The sequence below is a fragment of the Epinephelus lanceolatus genome, chromosome 3 (genome assembly GCF_041903045.1).
Source record: "Epinephelus lanceolatus isolate andai-2023 chromosome 3, ASM4190304v1, whole genome shotgun sequence".
Lineage (NCBI taxonomy): Eukaryota > Metazoa > Chordata > Actinopteri > Perciformes > Serranidae > Epinephelus > Epinephelus lanceolatus.
In genome coordinates, this window is record NC_135736.1 from 7,397,440 (window position 1) to 7,413,387 (window position 15,948).

The 15,948-nt window shown below is 43.7% G+C and overlaps 1 protein-coding gene across 1 annotated transcript in view; it reads left to right on the forward strand.

Annotated features, from left to right (window-relative positions):
• The first annotated feature begins 343 nt into the window (after positions 1-343).
• The window catches only part of doc2g (double C2-like domains, gamma), a 62,371-nt gene continuing 46,766 nt past the window's right edge, over positions 344-15,948 (forward strand). The window contains exons 1-5 of the mRNA XM_033622973.2: positions 344-535; positions 3,076-3,484; positions 3,949-4,028; positions 4,621-4,695; positions 13,410-13,519. Of these exons, the coding sequence (XP_033478864.1) occupies positions 3,094-3,484; positions 3,949-4,028; positions 4,621-4,695; positions 13,410-13,519 (656 nt within the window). The 5' untranslated portion in view covers positions 344-535; positions 3,076-3,093. The remainder of the gene's footprint in view (positions 536-3,075; positions 3,485-3,948; positions 4,029-4,620; positions 4,696-13,409; positions 13,520-15,948) is intronic.

The window sequence follows — 15,948 nt, forward strand, 5'->3', positions numbered from 1 at the left end:
CCTCCTCTTCTCCATCTACAATATGTATACGTATTTATATGCCTCTTTGTGTTTGTTTTTGCTGGTGCTCCTGTGTGTTTGTCTGTGTGTCTGAATGATGTCAGTTTGTCTCCTCATCTGTCTCTCTGTCTTGCTCTGCTTGTCTGTCTTTCACTTTCTCTCTCTTTGCAGTCCCTCCTCTCATACAGTACATCATCAACACGCACACACATGCACACTTGTGCATCTTTTTCCGGGTTTCCTTAAATCTCCCCACTGCTGAGAAAGTGAGTGACAGCACTATATGCACAGTCTGCAAAGGACTGACGGGGTTTTTAACCAGATACGTCACAACTCCAGGGGATAGGGAAGAGGGAGGGACGGAGGAGAGGAGAGGAGGAGAGCAAACGAACAGAGACAGGGAGAGAATGAGAGAGAGAGAGTACAGAGGGATATATTGACTCAAAGCTGGTCTGCATGCTCCTCAGTATGTGAGAGACAGAGGACGTGAGAGCAGGCAAGATGGAGTGCTGGCACAGATGAAGACTGTCCCTGGGTACGTATTTGTGGATTGCTATATTTATGTTTGAGTGCGTGTGTGTGTGAAGATGTGCTTGCATGTGCATGTCTCTGTATGTAAGGAGGTTGAGAGTGATTGAGTTTGTAATCAGCATGCTGCAAGTGATCATTTAAACGTGGGTACCCAAGGAGTGAATATGGGTATTGTTACATAAGGAGCAGCCTGAGTGACTGAATGAGTGTAGGTATTGAAGATGGGAAGAGGCAGTTTGGGGTCTTTATATGTGTGTGTGCATGTGTGGTTTTACATGTGTGTGTCAGAGAGAGTCTGCCTGGTGCTGTAACTTAGTAAAGTGAGGAAGAAGCAATGTGCTCGAGGAAATGCAAGTTTACAACTGAGTTAAGTCTTGTTCTGTGTGGATACGAAGGCTACATTGGCTGATTAACAAGAGCTTCAGTGTGTTCAGTGTATCGACACATATGTCAGTGTGTCAGAAGGAGAGACTCTGTGTGTTTTATGATACACTAGAGGTGCGTTATAGTGATACCGATGTAAACAAAAATCTCAGTATCTTCACCCACACTGAGGAAGAATCACCTCTTGCTGTTTTTTTCTGGCTTCTACATTCAGCTAAGGCATTTTCACTTTAAAGGCAGATTCTAATCTTTCGGCTACATGCATAATGTATATGTCAAGGGGGACATTCAAGATAATTTAAACACACAATGAAAAATCCTGCTGATCTAAAAGCATTTATCAAAGTACAACAGAGGGGTGTCATTTTGTTAGTGTCATTGTGGGAATTTAAAAGGGTTCATTCGAATTCCCAAAAGTCACATTATAATACTAACTAATTGATCGAGGCAGTGGTAGACCAACAGCTCCTGTGTTTAGTGAGCTAAAATCATTGTTTTTGTCAATGGAATCTGGTGGCTTTGACGAGAGCATAGATAGGGAACTAAAGCCGTAAACGGCTTCCCTATCGAAACGGGCTGTCTGATGGAAAGATAAAGCAGTAAAAATACTACTATAATATGCTATTTATTTAAGTGGTTAAAATCTAATTTGCTGTGGCCCCATCCACAGCAGTACATTGCTTAGCTTTCATGTTAGACTCCAGTCTGCTTCTTCAAACTGGGAGTGTGCCTGCTGACATCTTCTGTACTTAATACATTGACTTTGGGTTATGACCCTATACAACCCCACTTCAAAAAAGCCAAACTATCCCTTTAACTAGAGCTGAAACAGTGAATTAATTTAAGTTGATTGACAGAAAATTCATCTTAATTTTTGATGAGATATTGATATTTCAAGTCGATTTCCAAGCAAAATGCCAATCACTCTCTGTTTGTAGCTTCTCAAGCTAAATTTAATCTCTTTTGTTTTTTTGGACAGTCAGTGAGACATAACAAGCATTTGGGAAACTTGTGCCGGGCATTTTTTTAAAACTTTTTTCTGACATTTTATAAACGTAAGGATAGATTCATTACTTGGGAAGAAAGAGATGAACTGATAATGAAAACAGCAATCAGTAGTTGTAGCCCACGAGTCAACACTTTGATGTGAGAGCTTTCAAAGCAACACTAGACAAACAACAGTCAGCCAAACAGGCTGGTCATGTGCGTTCACACAACAGATGCATCAGTCAGAAACTAAAAGAGCAACGCTGCTGGAAGAATAGACTTGAAAATCATGACAACACAAGCAAACTGCACAGACATAAAGGGACAGAGGTCACAAGTAGACAGTAAACAGCAACATGATGGACATATGCACCCTCAAAGGACCTGATTCATGTGTGCGTGTTTAAGGTGAACACCACTGCGTTTTTGTTATCTAGTTCGTGTTGTCCTCACTAGTCTAATCTGGGACAGCACCAGTAAACAAAGGAAACAGTTTTAGGTCTGTCTCTGTGATCACTGAAATTAAACCTGCTCTTGAAATAATAAAAGACACATTGGCACTGTGGGAAGACAAAACATGTCTTCTGTCTTTCTTAATCACTGTGAGGAAAATAGGAAATGATAGCGTTTGGCTTAACAAGGTCGGAGTTTTGGCAACAGTTATTACGCTTCCTTTGGTGACAAATAAGTTAAGGACTGAGAACGGCTTCAAATGGTATTATGTAAATATTGCTCAGGGGACTCGCAGATGAGAGAGAGAGAGAGAGAGAGGAGTGAAAGAGCGAGATAAGGGAAGGATTAGAGTGAAGTGCAGATACACAAGTGACATCACTTGTTCATACTTTACAGCACTACATTTGAATATTAATTCAGAGCACAGACTCGGTGTGCTGACACAATGTGTGAGTCACACTTGAAGTGCCAAAGGTTCTGGCAGATTCTATTTTGGCTGTTGAGAAGTCAGGTTTGCATCAATGGATGGAAATAGACAGATGCTTCAGTTTTCCTCAGGATGTTTTAAATGTGCTGTGATTTTAACATATTGACAAAGTTGCCTTGAATAGATTAGGACACTTAGAGGAGGCAGAGGATGCAACTTACATGTCTCTTCCTCCCCTCTGATCCCAGCTCTCTTTCTCACCTCATCTTATTTCTTTTTCTGTTCATTTTCAGTCCCGTTCGACAGTCGACATGAGCGTCTCCAAACCCCCGCCGCCCCCTTCCACCTCCCACCTGGCCATCCCCCCTTCCTCCTCCACCTCCACCCCTTCCTCATCCGCCTCCTCCCCCATGGCGACGCCCCACTCTGCTGGCCCGCCCCCGCCCTCGCCAGTCAAGATCTCTATGCAGGAGCACTTTGCCATCAACGTGTGCCCGGGCCCCATCCTCCCCATCCCACAGATCTCAGACTTCTTCCCACGTTTCCACGACTACCCCTGCACGCCACCACCCCCAAGGGAGAAGAAGATCCTGAAAGAGGAGACTTTTAATGGGGAGACGGGCGGAGGATACAAGGATGGGGAGAGGAGGGGGGACAACGACGGAGACAGGGAGGAGGCGGTCGACTCTGATGATGATGACAGTGAGTTCTGAGGAGGGCCTTCAAAGTTTAGTGGTGAAGTTGTGTTGAATATTGAGTGCATGTGTTTATTCATGTGAAATTTACAAGGCAAAACAAACACTTCCAAAACTCTGGAGAGGAGACATCTTTTTTTCCCCCTGCATTTTCCCCAGAAGCACAACATATGCTTGAAGAGTAATTGTGGAGTCAAGCATTTCTCCAAGAGTGTTTGTCACTCCCACTTTATTTGACACAGCAGCACCGATGATTTATTAGACAATGTAGCGATAGTGGGGCTCAGCCTGCAAAGTTTCTGCTCATTCCCAAACAGTAATCAAACAAGACAGATCAATTCATATTAGGCAGCATCATGTTTTTAAGAGGCCATCTGCTACAGATATGACTCAGAGCTTTTCAGTGTGTGTATGACTGAGTGTGTTTGTCCCTTTACTGGCAGTAATTGCCACGGTTTGTGTTGTTTTCAGCCTACCTGGGAACGTTGGAGTTCACCCTGCTCTTTGATCAGGAGAACAACTGTCTTCATTGTACTATTCACAAAGCAAAGGTACACACAATTTCAATTTCTTCTTCATATAAACAGACTTCTGTCTGTCTGTGTCTGTGTAGTTGTGTAATTCCCCTTGAAGTCCAAATGAAAACGTTCTCCTGTAATGTTTTTATGTTTGCACAAGACGTCAGGCTGCTCTCTCTCTCTTTCTCAAGCTTTTTAAAGTAACGTGTTCGCCACACACCCTCAGCAGCTTGTCAATTCCAGACTAAATCATCTCATGGCGCTGTGAAATGTTGGATAATGTCACTCTGTCGCTGTAGCAGACACATTTAGTTTGGCCATCGCACGAGGACACGCGCCTTTTATTACATATTGTGTACTGTCACATGATGTTAATTATGTAAATCTCGCTGAACGGTTCCCTTGAGGACAACACAAAGGAGTCAAGGATGGTAGGAAACAGTGGCATGGAAAGAAACACCCAGAAGCGCCATTGAGATGTAACTACAGTAGAAGAGGTCTGTCATATCCGCTGTCTTTTTCTGACCCTGTCAGTTGTGTGAAGTGTTTGAGGGCATGATGACGTCACCTTTGACACTACAGCATGCGTGTGTGTGTGTCTGTGTGTGTCTGCTTGTGTCCACAGGGACTGAAAGCCATGGACTCCAATGGACTGGCTGATCCATACGTCAAGCTTCATCTTCTCCCCGGGGCTAGCAAGGTCACTGCTCCAACCTTACCTCAATGGCAATTAACGTAACATGCTACCAGACACTGACACTCCCTAATCACACACAATCTGCTGCTAGAAGACAATCTACAATCAACTTGCTGAAAAGACTGAAAATAGGAAACATTTCACGTCATTCAACTAGAAAACAAAACTGTTATTTACTTTTTGCACATAATAGTCTCCCTTGTTGATTCAGACAAAGGTCAAAAAACTCTTGCCAGAAAAAAAACAACAACATCTTGGCAGTGGGCTAAATTAATGTGTCATCGCAAGCCGTTGAGCGGGGAGCATTTCGGTTGGTTACCGCTTAATGTGGCTCGTCCAATGCTCCGCTTTATCGAGCACAAACACGTTCAGGTCTGCTGCACCTCTCTTGTCTTGTTTTCGGCTCAAGCAGCAGGGAAGATAAGGCTCACCGCAACAGCAACCCCACAGCTATGGCAGAGTGCAACCTGTTGTCAGCCATTTTGGCTCAAGGTTGACACAAAACGAGGTTATGATAAGTGCAGGGAGGACGGCGAGCCAAGCTAGGTTGAATAAGGCGACCGTCTGAGGTCTAAGGTGCTAACAATAACAACGTCTGGGGGATTTTTTTGTCCTCCAGCCTCCCTCTGTGTCTTCTCTCGCATTGTTATCGCTCTCCTTTCCCCACTTTCCACCCCTATCTCTGTCTCTATCTCACTATCTGGCTGTGACCCTCTTTGACCTTGAAATACCAACAGTGTGCGGAGAGAAGGGAGACAACTGAGAGGGGGAAAAGGGGGAGAGAGAGAGAGAGAGAGAGAGAGAGAGAGAGAGGGAATGGAGAAAGGGAGGGAGGGAGAGACAGATGAGGGGAGGACAGCAGCAGGTGGTTGTCATGGAAACAGGGAGGATTGTTACACGGCTCACGTCAACAGCCGAGTGTTGATGGGGGGGGTGGAGGTGGTGGTGGGGGGGTTGCAGAGAAAGCGTCAATGAGTAGGTAAGTACCCATGAACAGCCGTTTGTTAAATACCCACCAGACGGGAGACACGTCACTTGAAAAGTGGGAGCATGCACGTGCAGAAGTGAGCATGACGGACACACACTCACACACCCACCCACTCCTCGTCCAGACTCAGCATGCAAATGTTGCAATGAGTAATCCAGAACACAAAAAGGTTTCAGTTTCTGTGAAAGAACTGAGTTGTCAAAACACAGAGAGCAGAGACACACGTCTTCCCCGGCCCCGCTCCTTTTCACATCCTCCAGCACGCGCTCTCTAACCAGTGTACAGTTCAGCATGCTGGAAACACACACTGCAACACATGCGGCGCATGACCTTGCGTCTTTGCAGACACATGCTAAGGCTTTAGTCACAGTCACACAGAGACGCTGCCTTCATCTGTTCCTCCTCCTCGATCACTCCCTCCCTCAGTCCCACACACAAACATGTATACAGACACAGTAGTAGCCTGGAGTCTCTGTTGGTCATTGGTGTTTTCATCTTCCCATTCCTAGTCGATGTGCATGGAAAATTCACTCACAGCCAGACTCTTCATCCACAGCTCTGGGAAGTAGGGATTGAGAGAGAGAGAGTGCGGAACAAGCAAAAAAGATCCACGCAGGCAGATGGAGAGAAAGACAGGAGGGTGTGATGGACAGATGGAGGGCTAGAGATAAAACATTTAGAAACAGATGCAACAGCATCAGTGTAGAGGGAAAATGCAGGCATGGAGTGACAGAGGGCAGGTAGAAGGAACTGGTGTTTAAGTGTTTGTAGATGTAGCATGTGCTTGGATGTGTGCTCAGAAAACCAACCCAATTCAGTCAATCAGGGACAACGATTATTTTGCGAAATAGTTGTTTTGTTGAGTTGTGCTGGCACACATACAGCTGTGCAGGTCAAGTCGTGACTCTGCTAGTGAACGTCTCCTCCTGCACATTAATGAATCAAACAAATGACACGAATCGAAAACACTTGTTCCCTTCATAGAGCGAGCTCTTGGGGGCTGACTCTTGTAGATAAGCCAAAACTTTCCAGCAGAAAATGGAGAATGAAAAAAGGACAGTGACGGGAGGGAAGGGAGTGAGAGGGGAAGGCAGCACAGGCAGAACAATGGGATGTGGGGACAAAAACAGAGCAAGGGAGAGAGAAGATGGAAAAGAAGGGCTCAGCATCTGGCCCTGAGGCGTTAGCAAGAGGCTGACTGTGGCAGAAAGGAAAAGAGAGAGAGGGCGAAAGATGAGGTGTTTATCTGCGAAGCTTCAGACACGAGCAAGAGTATTTGGAGAGAACAGTCTACACACTTTCTTTACCAGCTGAGTGTATGTGTAGACACATAGTTATGCATAAACACCAGTGGTGGCAGAGCCTTCACTTGAATAAAAATAGCCATACCGTAATCTAAAGTAAAAATACTCTCTTACAAAAAAAAGGTCCTGCCTTCGAAATTTTACTTTAGGAAAAGAATTAATAATAGAGAATCACATGATGCAATATGGCTCAGTCCCAGTGTTACTAATGTATTACAATGGCAGCATCTTAGTGTGACTGGTAGAGGTGGAGATATTTCTGACCATTTTGAAGGCAGTCGATGCTCTATATTTTTTGTTTATGTCAACAAATCCCAAGACCAAGATCAACAATTTGTTCGTCCTTCTCTCAATACTTTCATACTTCTCTGTGCAGAGCTGTGGCACTCAGCCCCGAGCAAAGTGTTCCTACTGAAGATGCAAATCTTTAAAAATGGGTCACAAATACATAATTTCAAATAAACAACTCCCTAAAAGCTGGGCACTGTCGTTCTGATCAAGCATTCTCATGCAGGAGTTAGGCTGCATACACACCAAATCCGCCGCAAAAACATCACTCCTCCAACTCATTTGACTGTTGGAAAGATGGGCTTTTATAAAACTAGTCTATCTATGCAGTAAAAAGATACAAATATTTTTGAAAGTGGTGCTACATGACCAGAGAAAACAAATCCTACAACTACCAGAATGCTCTGTGCCACACCAGACCATTAAATGTTCCGGTCGGTGCGTGGCGTGATGCAAACTCATCTGTTTGACACAGTGGTGGCCAGCTGGTAACAAATGATCTGTATTACAGCTCAACAGTCAGCTGAAACACGTTTCTGAAAACATTTGAGACGAGAAAAATGCAACTCTGTAACAGAATCTTTTATTTGATCAGTACTGCTTCGTTTTACCTATTTTTACAGTACAGGAAACATTATGGCGCCCACTTCCTGTCAACAAACTCTCACTATTAGAGCTAAGTAGGGCACTAAAATATGATTATGAAAACATTTTAGTCAAGAAATAGGCAGTGCAGTACTATAATCTTGATTAATATTAGATTAGCACTACCGAGTTTTACTGTTTGATTGAATTTCAGTCCGAGTTTGTGTCCGTGGTGGCAGCATTGGTGCCAACAAAACTCCACCAGATAACACATTTACCAAGTTTACCATAATTAATTTACACAAACTACCCACATTGATGTGATACAAAGCATGTTGGCGAATTATTCCTCTAATGCTTGTGGCTGTGGTGGTGCGCCAAAAAAATAAATAAAATATTGCAGCGATCTGCGGTAAAAAGTTGAAACAGATTCAACTTTTGGTGAAGTGCAACCTGATGTCATGCTGCAGTGGCCAATGTTGCAATCTGCGCTCAGACCAGAAAGACTCCTGCAGTCCACTAATAAAGTAGTAATAAAGTAGTGGTAATACAGTCTCTTTCTATTTTTAAATATAAAGATATTGTTATAGTGGGTAAAAAAATAATGTGTTTATTAACAGCTTGTGCACTATGCTACAAAGAAGAGCACTGGCTCTAAATGTATGTTTACATGTGTGTCTATTGCAGCAATACTCAAGTAATGATAATCAAAAGGAATCCTACAGACCTTTTAAAGGTCCAGTGTGAAGGATTCAGCAGGATACGTTGACAGAAATGGAAAATAAGATAAGTATATTTTCTTTAGTGTATAATCACCTGAAACTAAGAATCATTTTGTTTTCATTACCTTAGAGTTACCTGTTTATATCTACATAGGTAGCAGGTCCTCTTCCACGAAGTCCACCATGTTGTTCTATAGTAGCCCAGAATGGACAAATCAAACACGGGCTCTAGATAGGGCCATTGGTTTTGTTATACTTTCACATTTTTGTGTTGGCTGCTGTAGTTCTCCTACATGCTTGGCACACTGTAGAAGTTTCACTTGGTTGCAAGCAGAGTTGGGTATAACGCGTTACAAAGTAACACTTTAGAGTACTTTGATTAGTTTTTGCAGTAACAAGTAACCTAACGCGTTAGTTTGCTGTTTGAGTAATCAAATACATGAGTACATTTTCTACAAGCCATCAGTTATTTCCATTAATTTTAAAACACTGGTCCTTCAGCTCCGATGCCTGGTACACACTACACGACTTTTCTGCCCATTCTGAAAGTCACATTACACAGCTGTGGAGTCATAAAATCGTGCCGTGACTTGGCCGACAGACATGACACACTACACGATGGTACTCACCGATTATCCCCGGTCATTATACATGACGTGTGTGATGTCATCGGGTTATTCTTGTCCTATTTTTATTACTTTTACTATTATTTGAGTCACTGTGTGTGTTCATGTGCCAGCCGACATGTTGTTGTAGTCACCTAAAAGCATCAGCAGATGGCAGGAGCTACATTTGAAGTAGCTACCGTACGTAAACATTCAAGCTACTGTATCTTCCACAGGAAGTTCTGACAAATGTTTCAGAAAAAAAGCCTATTTAGAAAATTGAGGGATTCTCTCAGCCGCAGCTATAAGGGGCTTTTAATTTGAAGGAAAATCAGGAAGTGTTGAGTTTGAAATGACGGCACAATGTGTTAACTTTACGAAGACAACGGGAGCGGATAAAAAGTAAATATATAAACACACAGAGGGATTAATAAATAACGGACCGTTTATAATGTAGTTTGTTTCAAATGAAGCTTGATGCTAATGACAGTAACGTTAACTCAGCGGGTTGACAAAGTGCCTCTGCTGTTTCACACCATCATTTGCCCCTTTTACTCTGTGTGGTAACATCCCTAGAGGAAATATTAAACATGCTGGGGTGTTGTTGTCATACAGTTGTCTACGGCAGCAGATCGTTCTGTGTTTCTACTGGTCAAAGTGACGGCTGTGATGGGAGAACTGGATCTCAGTGAAGGGCAAGTGGTCCATAACTTTAATTGTGGAGACAAAAAAATGTAGGCTGAGCGCCCTGTGGTCCATTGCCCAATAGGAAATGTAGAATACTCAAAAGTACTTTAAAAGTGCTTGAGTTACTTTTCTCAGGGAGTAACGTTGGAAGTACTTTAAATGTACTTGAGTTACTTTATTCAGGGAGTAACGCAGTAAAGTAACTGGTTACTTTTTTAAAAAGTAATGCAGTAAAGTACTTTAATTACTTTTAAAGTAACCCTTACCCAACCCTGGTTGCTGGTCTACAACCTCACCACTAGGTGCCATTAAGTCCTACACGCTAGATCTTTAAGCAGACAAAAATAAATGTACCAAAGACAAATACTCAAAAAAAAAAACAACTATTGTGTGAGATACTATCTCGTGCGCACAAGATAGTATCTCGCACAATAGTTTTTTTCTTTTTTGGGGACTTCAGGGGCTCCGTAGTACAGTTGCTTAGCTGGGGAGATTGACTTTTAACCTCCAGTCCCCCACAAATGGGCCATTTACTGTAAGTGACACACTCCTGTAATACCAGATTTGGTGTAATTGCATCCTAAATATTGCAATTTTGGGGACTATTTTCAGTGTTGGAATAATACACTCTAGTGAGTATTTATGGCATCAGGACAGTCTCTGTGAGATGGACTCAAAATAAAGCAGTGTCTGTGGCTTGTTGATGTGTTTTTAAAGGGGCACTCCACAGATTTTACACATGAAGGTCAGGTTAGTTGTCATGAGCCTGTGAAAACAGTTGTATAATGTCTTCTGTGGCTCTGAAAGGAGCTCTATAAAATCTCCAGAATACTGTAACCCTAATGATGACCCTGTTGGTGTGTCTTTAACACACCAGGCGGCCACTTTGAATGGTGATGCCTTTGGGCCTGACCAATGCTCCAACAGTTCTTCAAGCTGTTGTGAAAGACGTGCTATGGGACATGCTGGACAAGTTAGTTTTGGTATATTTGGATGACATTCTGATCTTTTCCAGGAGTAGTGACTGCTGGAAAAGCAGCTGTTCATTCAGGCAGAGAAGTGTGAGATTTATGTCTCTGAGGTGTCATTCCTGGGGCTCATTGTCGCTGCAGGTAGCATCCAGATGGACCCCATCAAGGTCAATGCAGTCATGAACTTATTCATTATTAGTTTAGCCAGAGTTGGCTATACAACTTAATTACATCTGGCCTGTCCCTCCCGCTTGCAAATAGTCGTCCTGGAGTTCGGTGATTTCTACCGATACTTCATTTGTAATTACAGAGATACAGCATCATCTCAAAACAGCTCCCATCCTCAACCTTCCTGATCCCTCATGCCAGTTTGTGGTGGAGGTTGACGCCTTTGAGGCAGGAGTAGGTGCTGTTTTTTCCCAGCAATCCGTTAAGGATCAGAGGTTTCAGAGTGCTTGAACCAGAACACGGAGATGGCTCTGCTGTGCATCTCCTCTCACAATCCTGTCTCGTGGTTCAAACAACTGCTGTGAATAGGGTGCACACACAACACAATTTCCAGCTCTGCCACTACCCTTCCCTAAACAGGAAAAGGAGGCCAGTGTCCCTACAGTTCAGTTTTGTTTGCAATTGTCACCATACCTTGATGAAGGCCCACATCTCACTCATCTGCACCTCTGAATGTTGTCAGAAGAGCTCCAACTGGTGCCGCACTCCAGCCCCGTGCTACTTCTTGAGACATAGGGTCTGGCTGGCTATGTGGGACCTAACTCTGAGAGTGGAGTCTAGGAAAGTGGCTCCTTGCTTTGTGGGCCCCTTCTTCATCCCCACAGTTATCAACCCAGCTGCAGTCATTCTTTATTAGCCCCAGTTCATGTGGATCAACCCCACTTTCTATGTCTTCCGGATCAGCCCTTCCCAAGGCCCCCACCATCCTCCCATCAATGGCCAACCTGCCTTCAGCATTAGGCACCAACTTAAGTCCTGCCAGCAGGCTGAGAGGTCTTCACTTAGTGGTCCATTTGGAGGGGTATGATCCTGAGTAGCACTCCTGGGTTTTGGCATTTTGGGACCCTGATTGGAGACTTTCACCTGAGCTCCCCCACCCACATCCTGATCAGCCCGCAAGCATATACCAGCCCATGGGTTCCTGCCATTTTTCTCTGCCTGCCTAAGTTTTGCCTGTTTAACCCCCTGCCTTCATTTTGGACATCTGCTCACTGGCCTGATTCCCGATTGGATAAGTTTGGCTCATCTCCGTCTGCCTGTTTCTGACTTTTGCCTGATTTCAACCTTAAGTGAACTTGAACTTTTCATTTTACAGTCCTGATCTTAGAGTCATGCTTTTGGTTTAAATCTGTTTTACTAAGCCTTTAGAGGATGTGCTAAATCACTGGGGGGAATTTTGATAGTTTCATGCACGCTAATAGAGCCCTGTGGCACAGAGGAATAAGCTACTCTTTATCTAGCTTTGGCTGCGAAGATTATACTTGTTAGTATGATCAGTTTGTTGTTGGTTTTGGTCTTTTAATGCTTTTTTTTTCACAATGATAAAAAAATTAATTACTAGACTTATCCTTTAGCATATTCTATATCCTCATGATAGGCATTTTAAATCTAAATCTGCAACGTCATAGCAGCTATAGCTGTGGGAAAAAGTAGTGGAGCAGAAGTAAAGTAAAAAAAAAATGAAACACGAAAGTGAAGCAGAAGCACCTCAGTTGTACTTATAGTACTTAAGTAAATACTCTCCACTACTGTTAGCCACTCCTGCAGCTCTAAACAGCCAATTAGTTCTGCCCTTGGCTCTATAAGTTCTTATTAACCCACATTTTATAATAAAAATGTCTCTAGAAATTTGTAATTTCGGCCAGAGGTTTGGCTTGTGTGGAATTATGTATCTAGGGAGTCAGCAAAAATACATTTTATTGGATTGCACAACCAATTGCCTGAAGGGTTTATAAACATTAAAATACATATAAAAGAAAATCCCAAATAAAAACTTAAACAAAATGAAGACATCCTGAAGGCAACGGTGGGGAATGAAGCAGCAAGTGGCTGCAAACTTTATTTATGGATGGTGAAGCTATTAAGGGCTCGTGGGCATTTCCTGTCTTGGAAAGCTTTAATTTTTCATGCTGAATGTGTTGTGCAACTTAATTGGCTGCTGTGTTGTGTTGTGTTTGGGACACAGTGCTTGTTTTGGAAGTCTGGCTGGTGCTAATGCACTGTCTTATCATGTTGGGGAGGAGACAGACGGACAGGTGAGGCAAGGGAAGCCTCCCGTCCTCTCACTCTCCTCTACAAAGTAGGCAGCAGATGTCTGCCATTTCCTGAGGGACAGAGATAAATGATGTTTCCCCGCTCTCTTTCTCTCTCTCTCTGTCTTTCCTTCTTGATCTTTCAGTGTTACTCGTTTTGCTTCCTTTTCATGATCTTTTATTCTCTTTCTCTCACTCTCTTTCTCTGATTCTGATGAGTTCCCTCCTTCACCCTTAAAACATTCCTCTTTTGATCCTTCCCTTGCCATGAGTTTCTTTTTTAATATTTCTTCTTTGTCTCCTCAGGCAAACAAGCTACGCACAAAAACCCTGAAGAATACGCTGAACCCAGTGTGGAACGAAACGCTGGTGTATCATGGCATCACAGCAGCCGACATGACCACCAAAACGCTCAGGTAGGTGCTCCACTCTGAATCTCACTCTGCCCGACAATTAGCACTCCCCAGACAGCCAAATGACCAGTTTATTACGCAGAGAATGAAGATCCATGCTTCCAAACCTCCAGTGAACTGCCAGCAGCCGTCTATGCTTCCCAGTGGGCTTTTCCAGGTAATTCATTATTTCAGCCAGGCGACGCCAGCCAACTGTTCCACTTGCTGTTGCTGCGGTAACCGCTCAGGTGTTGGCTGTGCGGCGAGTCTCCGCCCTCCTCCTTCCCACTGTGCTCTCCATATGGAGTGATTGAGGTCAAGTGTAGCCATCTTGGCCCAAAAAGTCTGACGCACTCGTGTCATCCTGCATGTGTAAGTTGAATCAGAGACGGAGTTTCGTGTTTTGTTTGTGAACATGGGCGCTGTGTACAATCAGTGTCAGTTTGCTCAGCAGCTTCATAATAGGGTTGGATGGTATTGTTTATCCTGAGGAAACACGAGCATGGACGCACACATGAATACGCCGCACACACAAATCTAGGCAGTCAGGTGTGTGCTCATCCTCTTGTGTGTATGTCAAGGGCAATCACTGGCAGGAAAGAACATGCATAGCCCCTCCCCTGTATGTAGAGAAAACACACACATACGCAAACAACACACGTCCTTGAGCTTTTACAAACACACACGCTCAGAAATAACATTTACTCTCCCTCCCCAAACACACAGACACACTCGTACGCACACAAACAGGAGCATGAGGAGTCACCCCTCAAACCAGAGGAAACCCACCTGACCTCTGTTCAAGGACGTAGCCCACAGACACAAACCAGCATGGGGGCTCTGGGAAGCCAAAACGAGGAAGAGGAGGCGGAGTGTGGCCGGAAAGCAAGAAATGAATAGAGAGAGAGACAGGTGACTGCTAAGATCAACAAAAAGAGCAGAAGGAAAAGCATGAATGATGTCAAGTGACAGAGAAGGCAGTGTGGAAGAGGAAACTAGGGAGGCCAAGATTGAGAATGGAGATGACAGAATGGAGGGATGGAGAGAATCCATGGGTCAGCCGGAAAGGAGACAGAGAGACTGGCTCTCGGAGAATGTAGTGTGATGGATAAAGTGATGAATGAGAAAATTCACTTAGCCGAGAAAAGAGGGCGAGTGATGGGGAGGAGTTTACTCAAAGGGGAGCCCAAAAACCGAAAGAATGAGGACAGTGAAAAATCTGTGAGACGGCAAACGAGCAGGAGTGAATGAAACGCTGTCTGACAGCGAGGAACGGGGGGACAGCACGCGACAGACAGAGAGAGATAGAGAGAGGAAGAAAATCTGCTCAGATTCTCTGTGGATGTGTTCAGGCGCCAGCACGATACCTCAGCCAATAGACAGACTTTGTTCTCATTACTCCACAGAAAGCAGCGAACAGTCAGAGACAGGACAAGCAGAGAGGGATCCCCAGAGAGATGTTTACTCACTGGGTTGCGCCCGCTCTGTCGATCTCAGCAGGGTGCGGAGGAGGGGATGCTGTACTCTTTGATCCTTGTGCTCTGTACACTGCTGAGCGGGAGGACTCTGTCCAGACTCAGCCTCTCTGTAGACCTGTCTGAAGACTGGACAGTGCAAAGTTTACAGTTAAACTGGGCCATACTGCAGTCAGAGCAAAACCATTCAGTTTTAGAAGAATGTGTTTCCAAGTAAGACAAAAGATCATTTCTATGCAGTGTTTTTATTCAGGTATTGTCAGTTATAGTCCTTTCCCTAACTCCTGGCTGACACTTAGCGCCAAGTGCTTTTCAATAACACAACAAACAGCTGCTGTCAAAAGTACAACAGAAGAGCAACTGGTGTATCTGATTCCAGTGCAGCCAAACAAACTCGTTTTAATAATGATGTCAGTCAAAAATAATTTCAACTGTTAGCTGATTTAATGCTTCAGACAGTACAAATAGTTTCCCACAAGATGGCAGGACACAGTAAAGTTGGTTACGATCAGTGCGAGCATCACCTTTCAGCAACTGAACGCCTTTAACGTGTTTACATGCACAGAGTCTTCCATTTTTTGCCCTTATTCTAAAAAAAAACACAGGCTAACCCATCAAGCTGCTTACATGGCTAATGAAAATTAATATTCCACTAATATTCCTATTAAAATGCAATAATGTGTACTCCAACTCATACATCACAATATAGAAAATTGAGACAGCTGAGGCTGCTTGTGCATCTCTGCATCTGCAAGTTTCCACCAGTGGCGTACTTGTTGGATGGTGCGAAAACAGCCTCCCTGTTTTATTCCTTCAACCACCTTCTTAAAAGTGTCCACACTGTAATATTTGCATATATCCAAAAACCAGCTTCAGAATGTTTAAAAGTAGGTTTTTTTTCTTCTGGTGTCCAGAAATGTCGTCTTTTATGCATGCATCTCTACTCGCTCTTACAAACTGTGTGGACAACACCTAGTT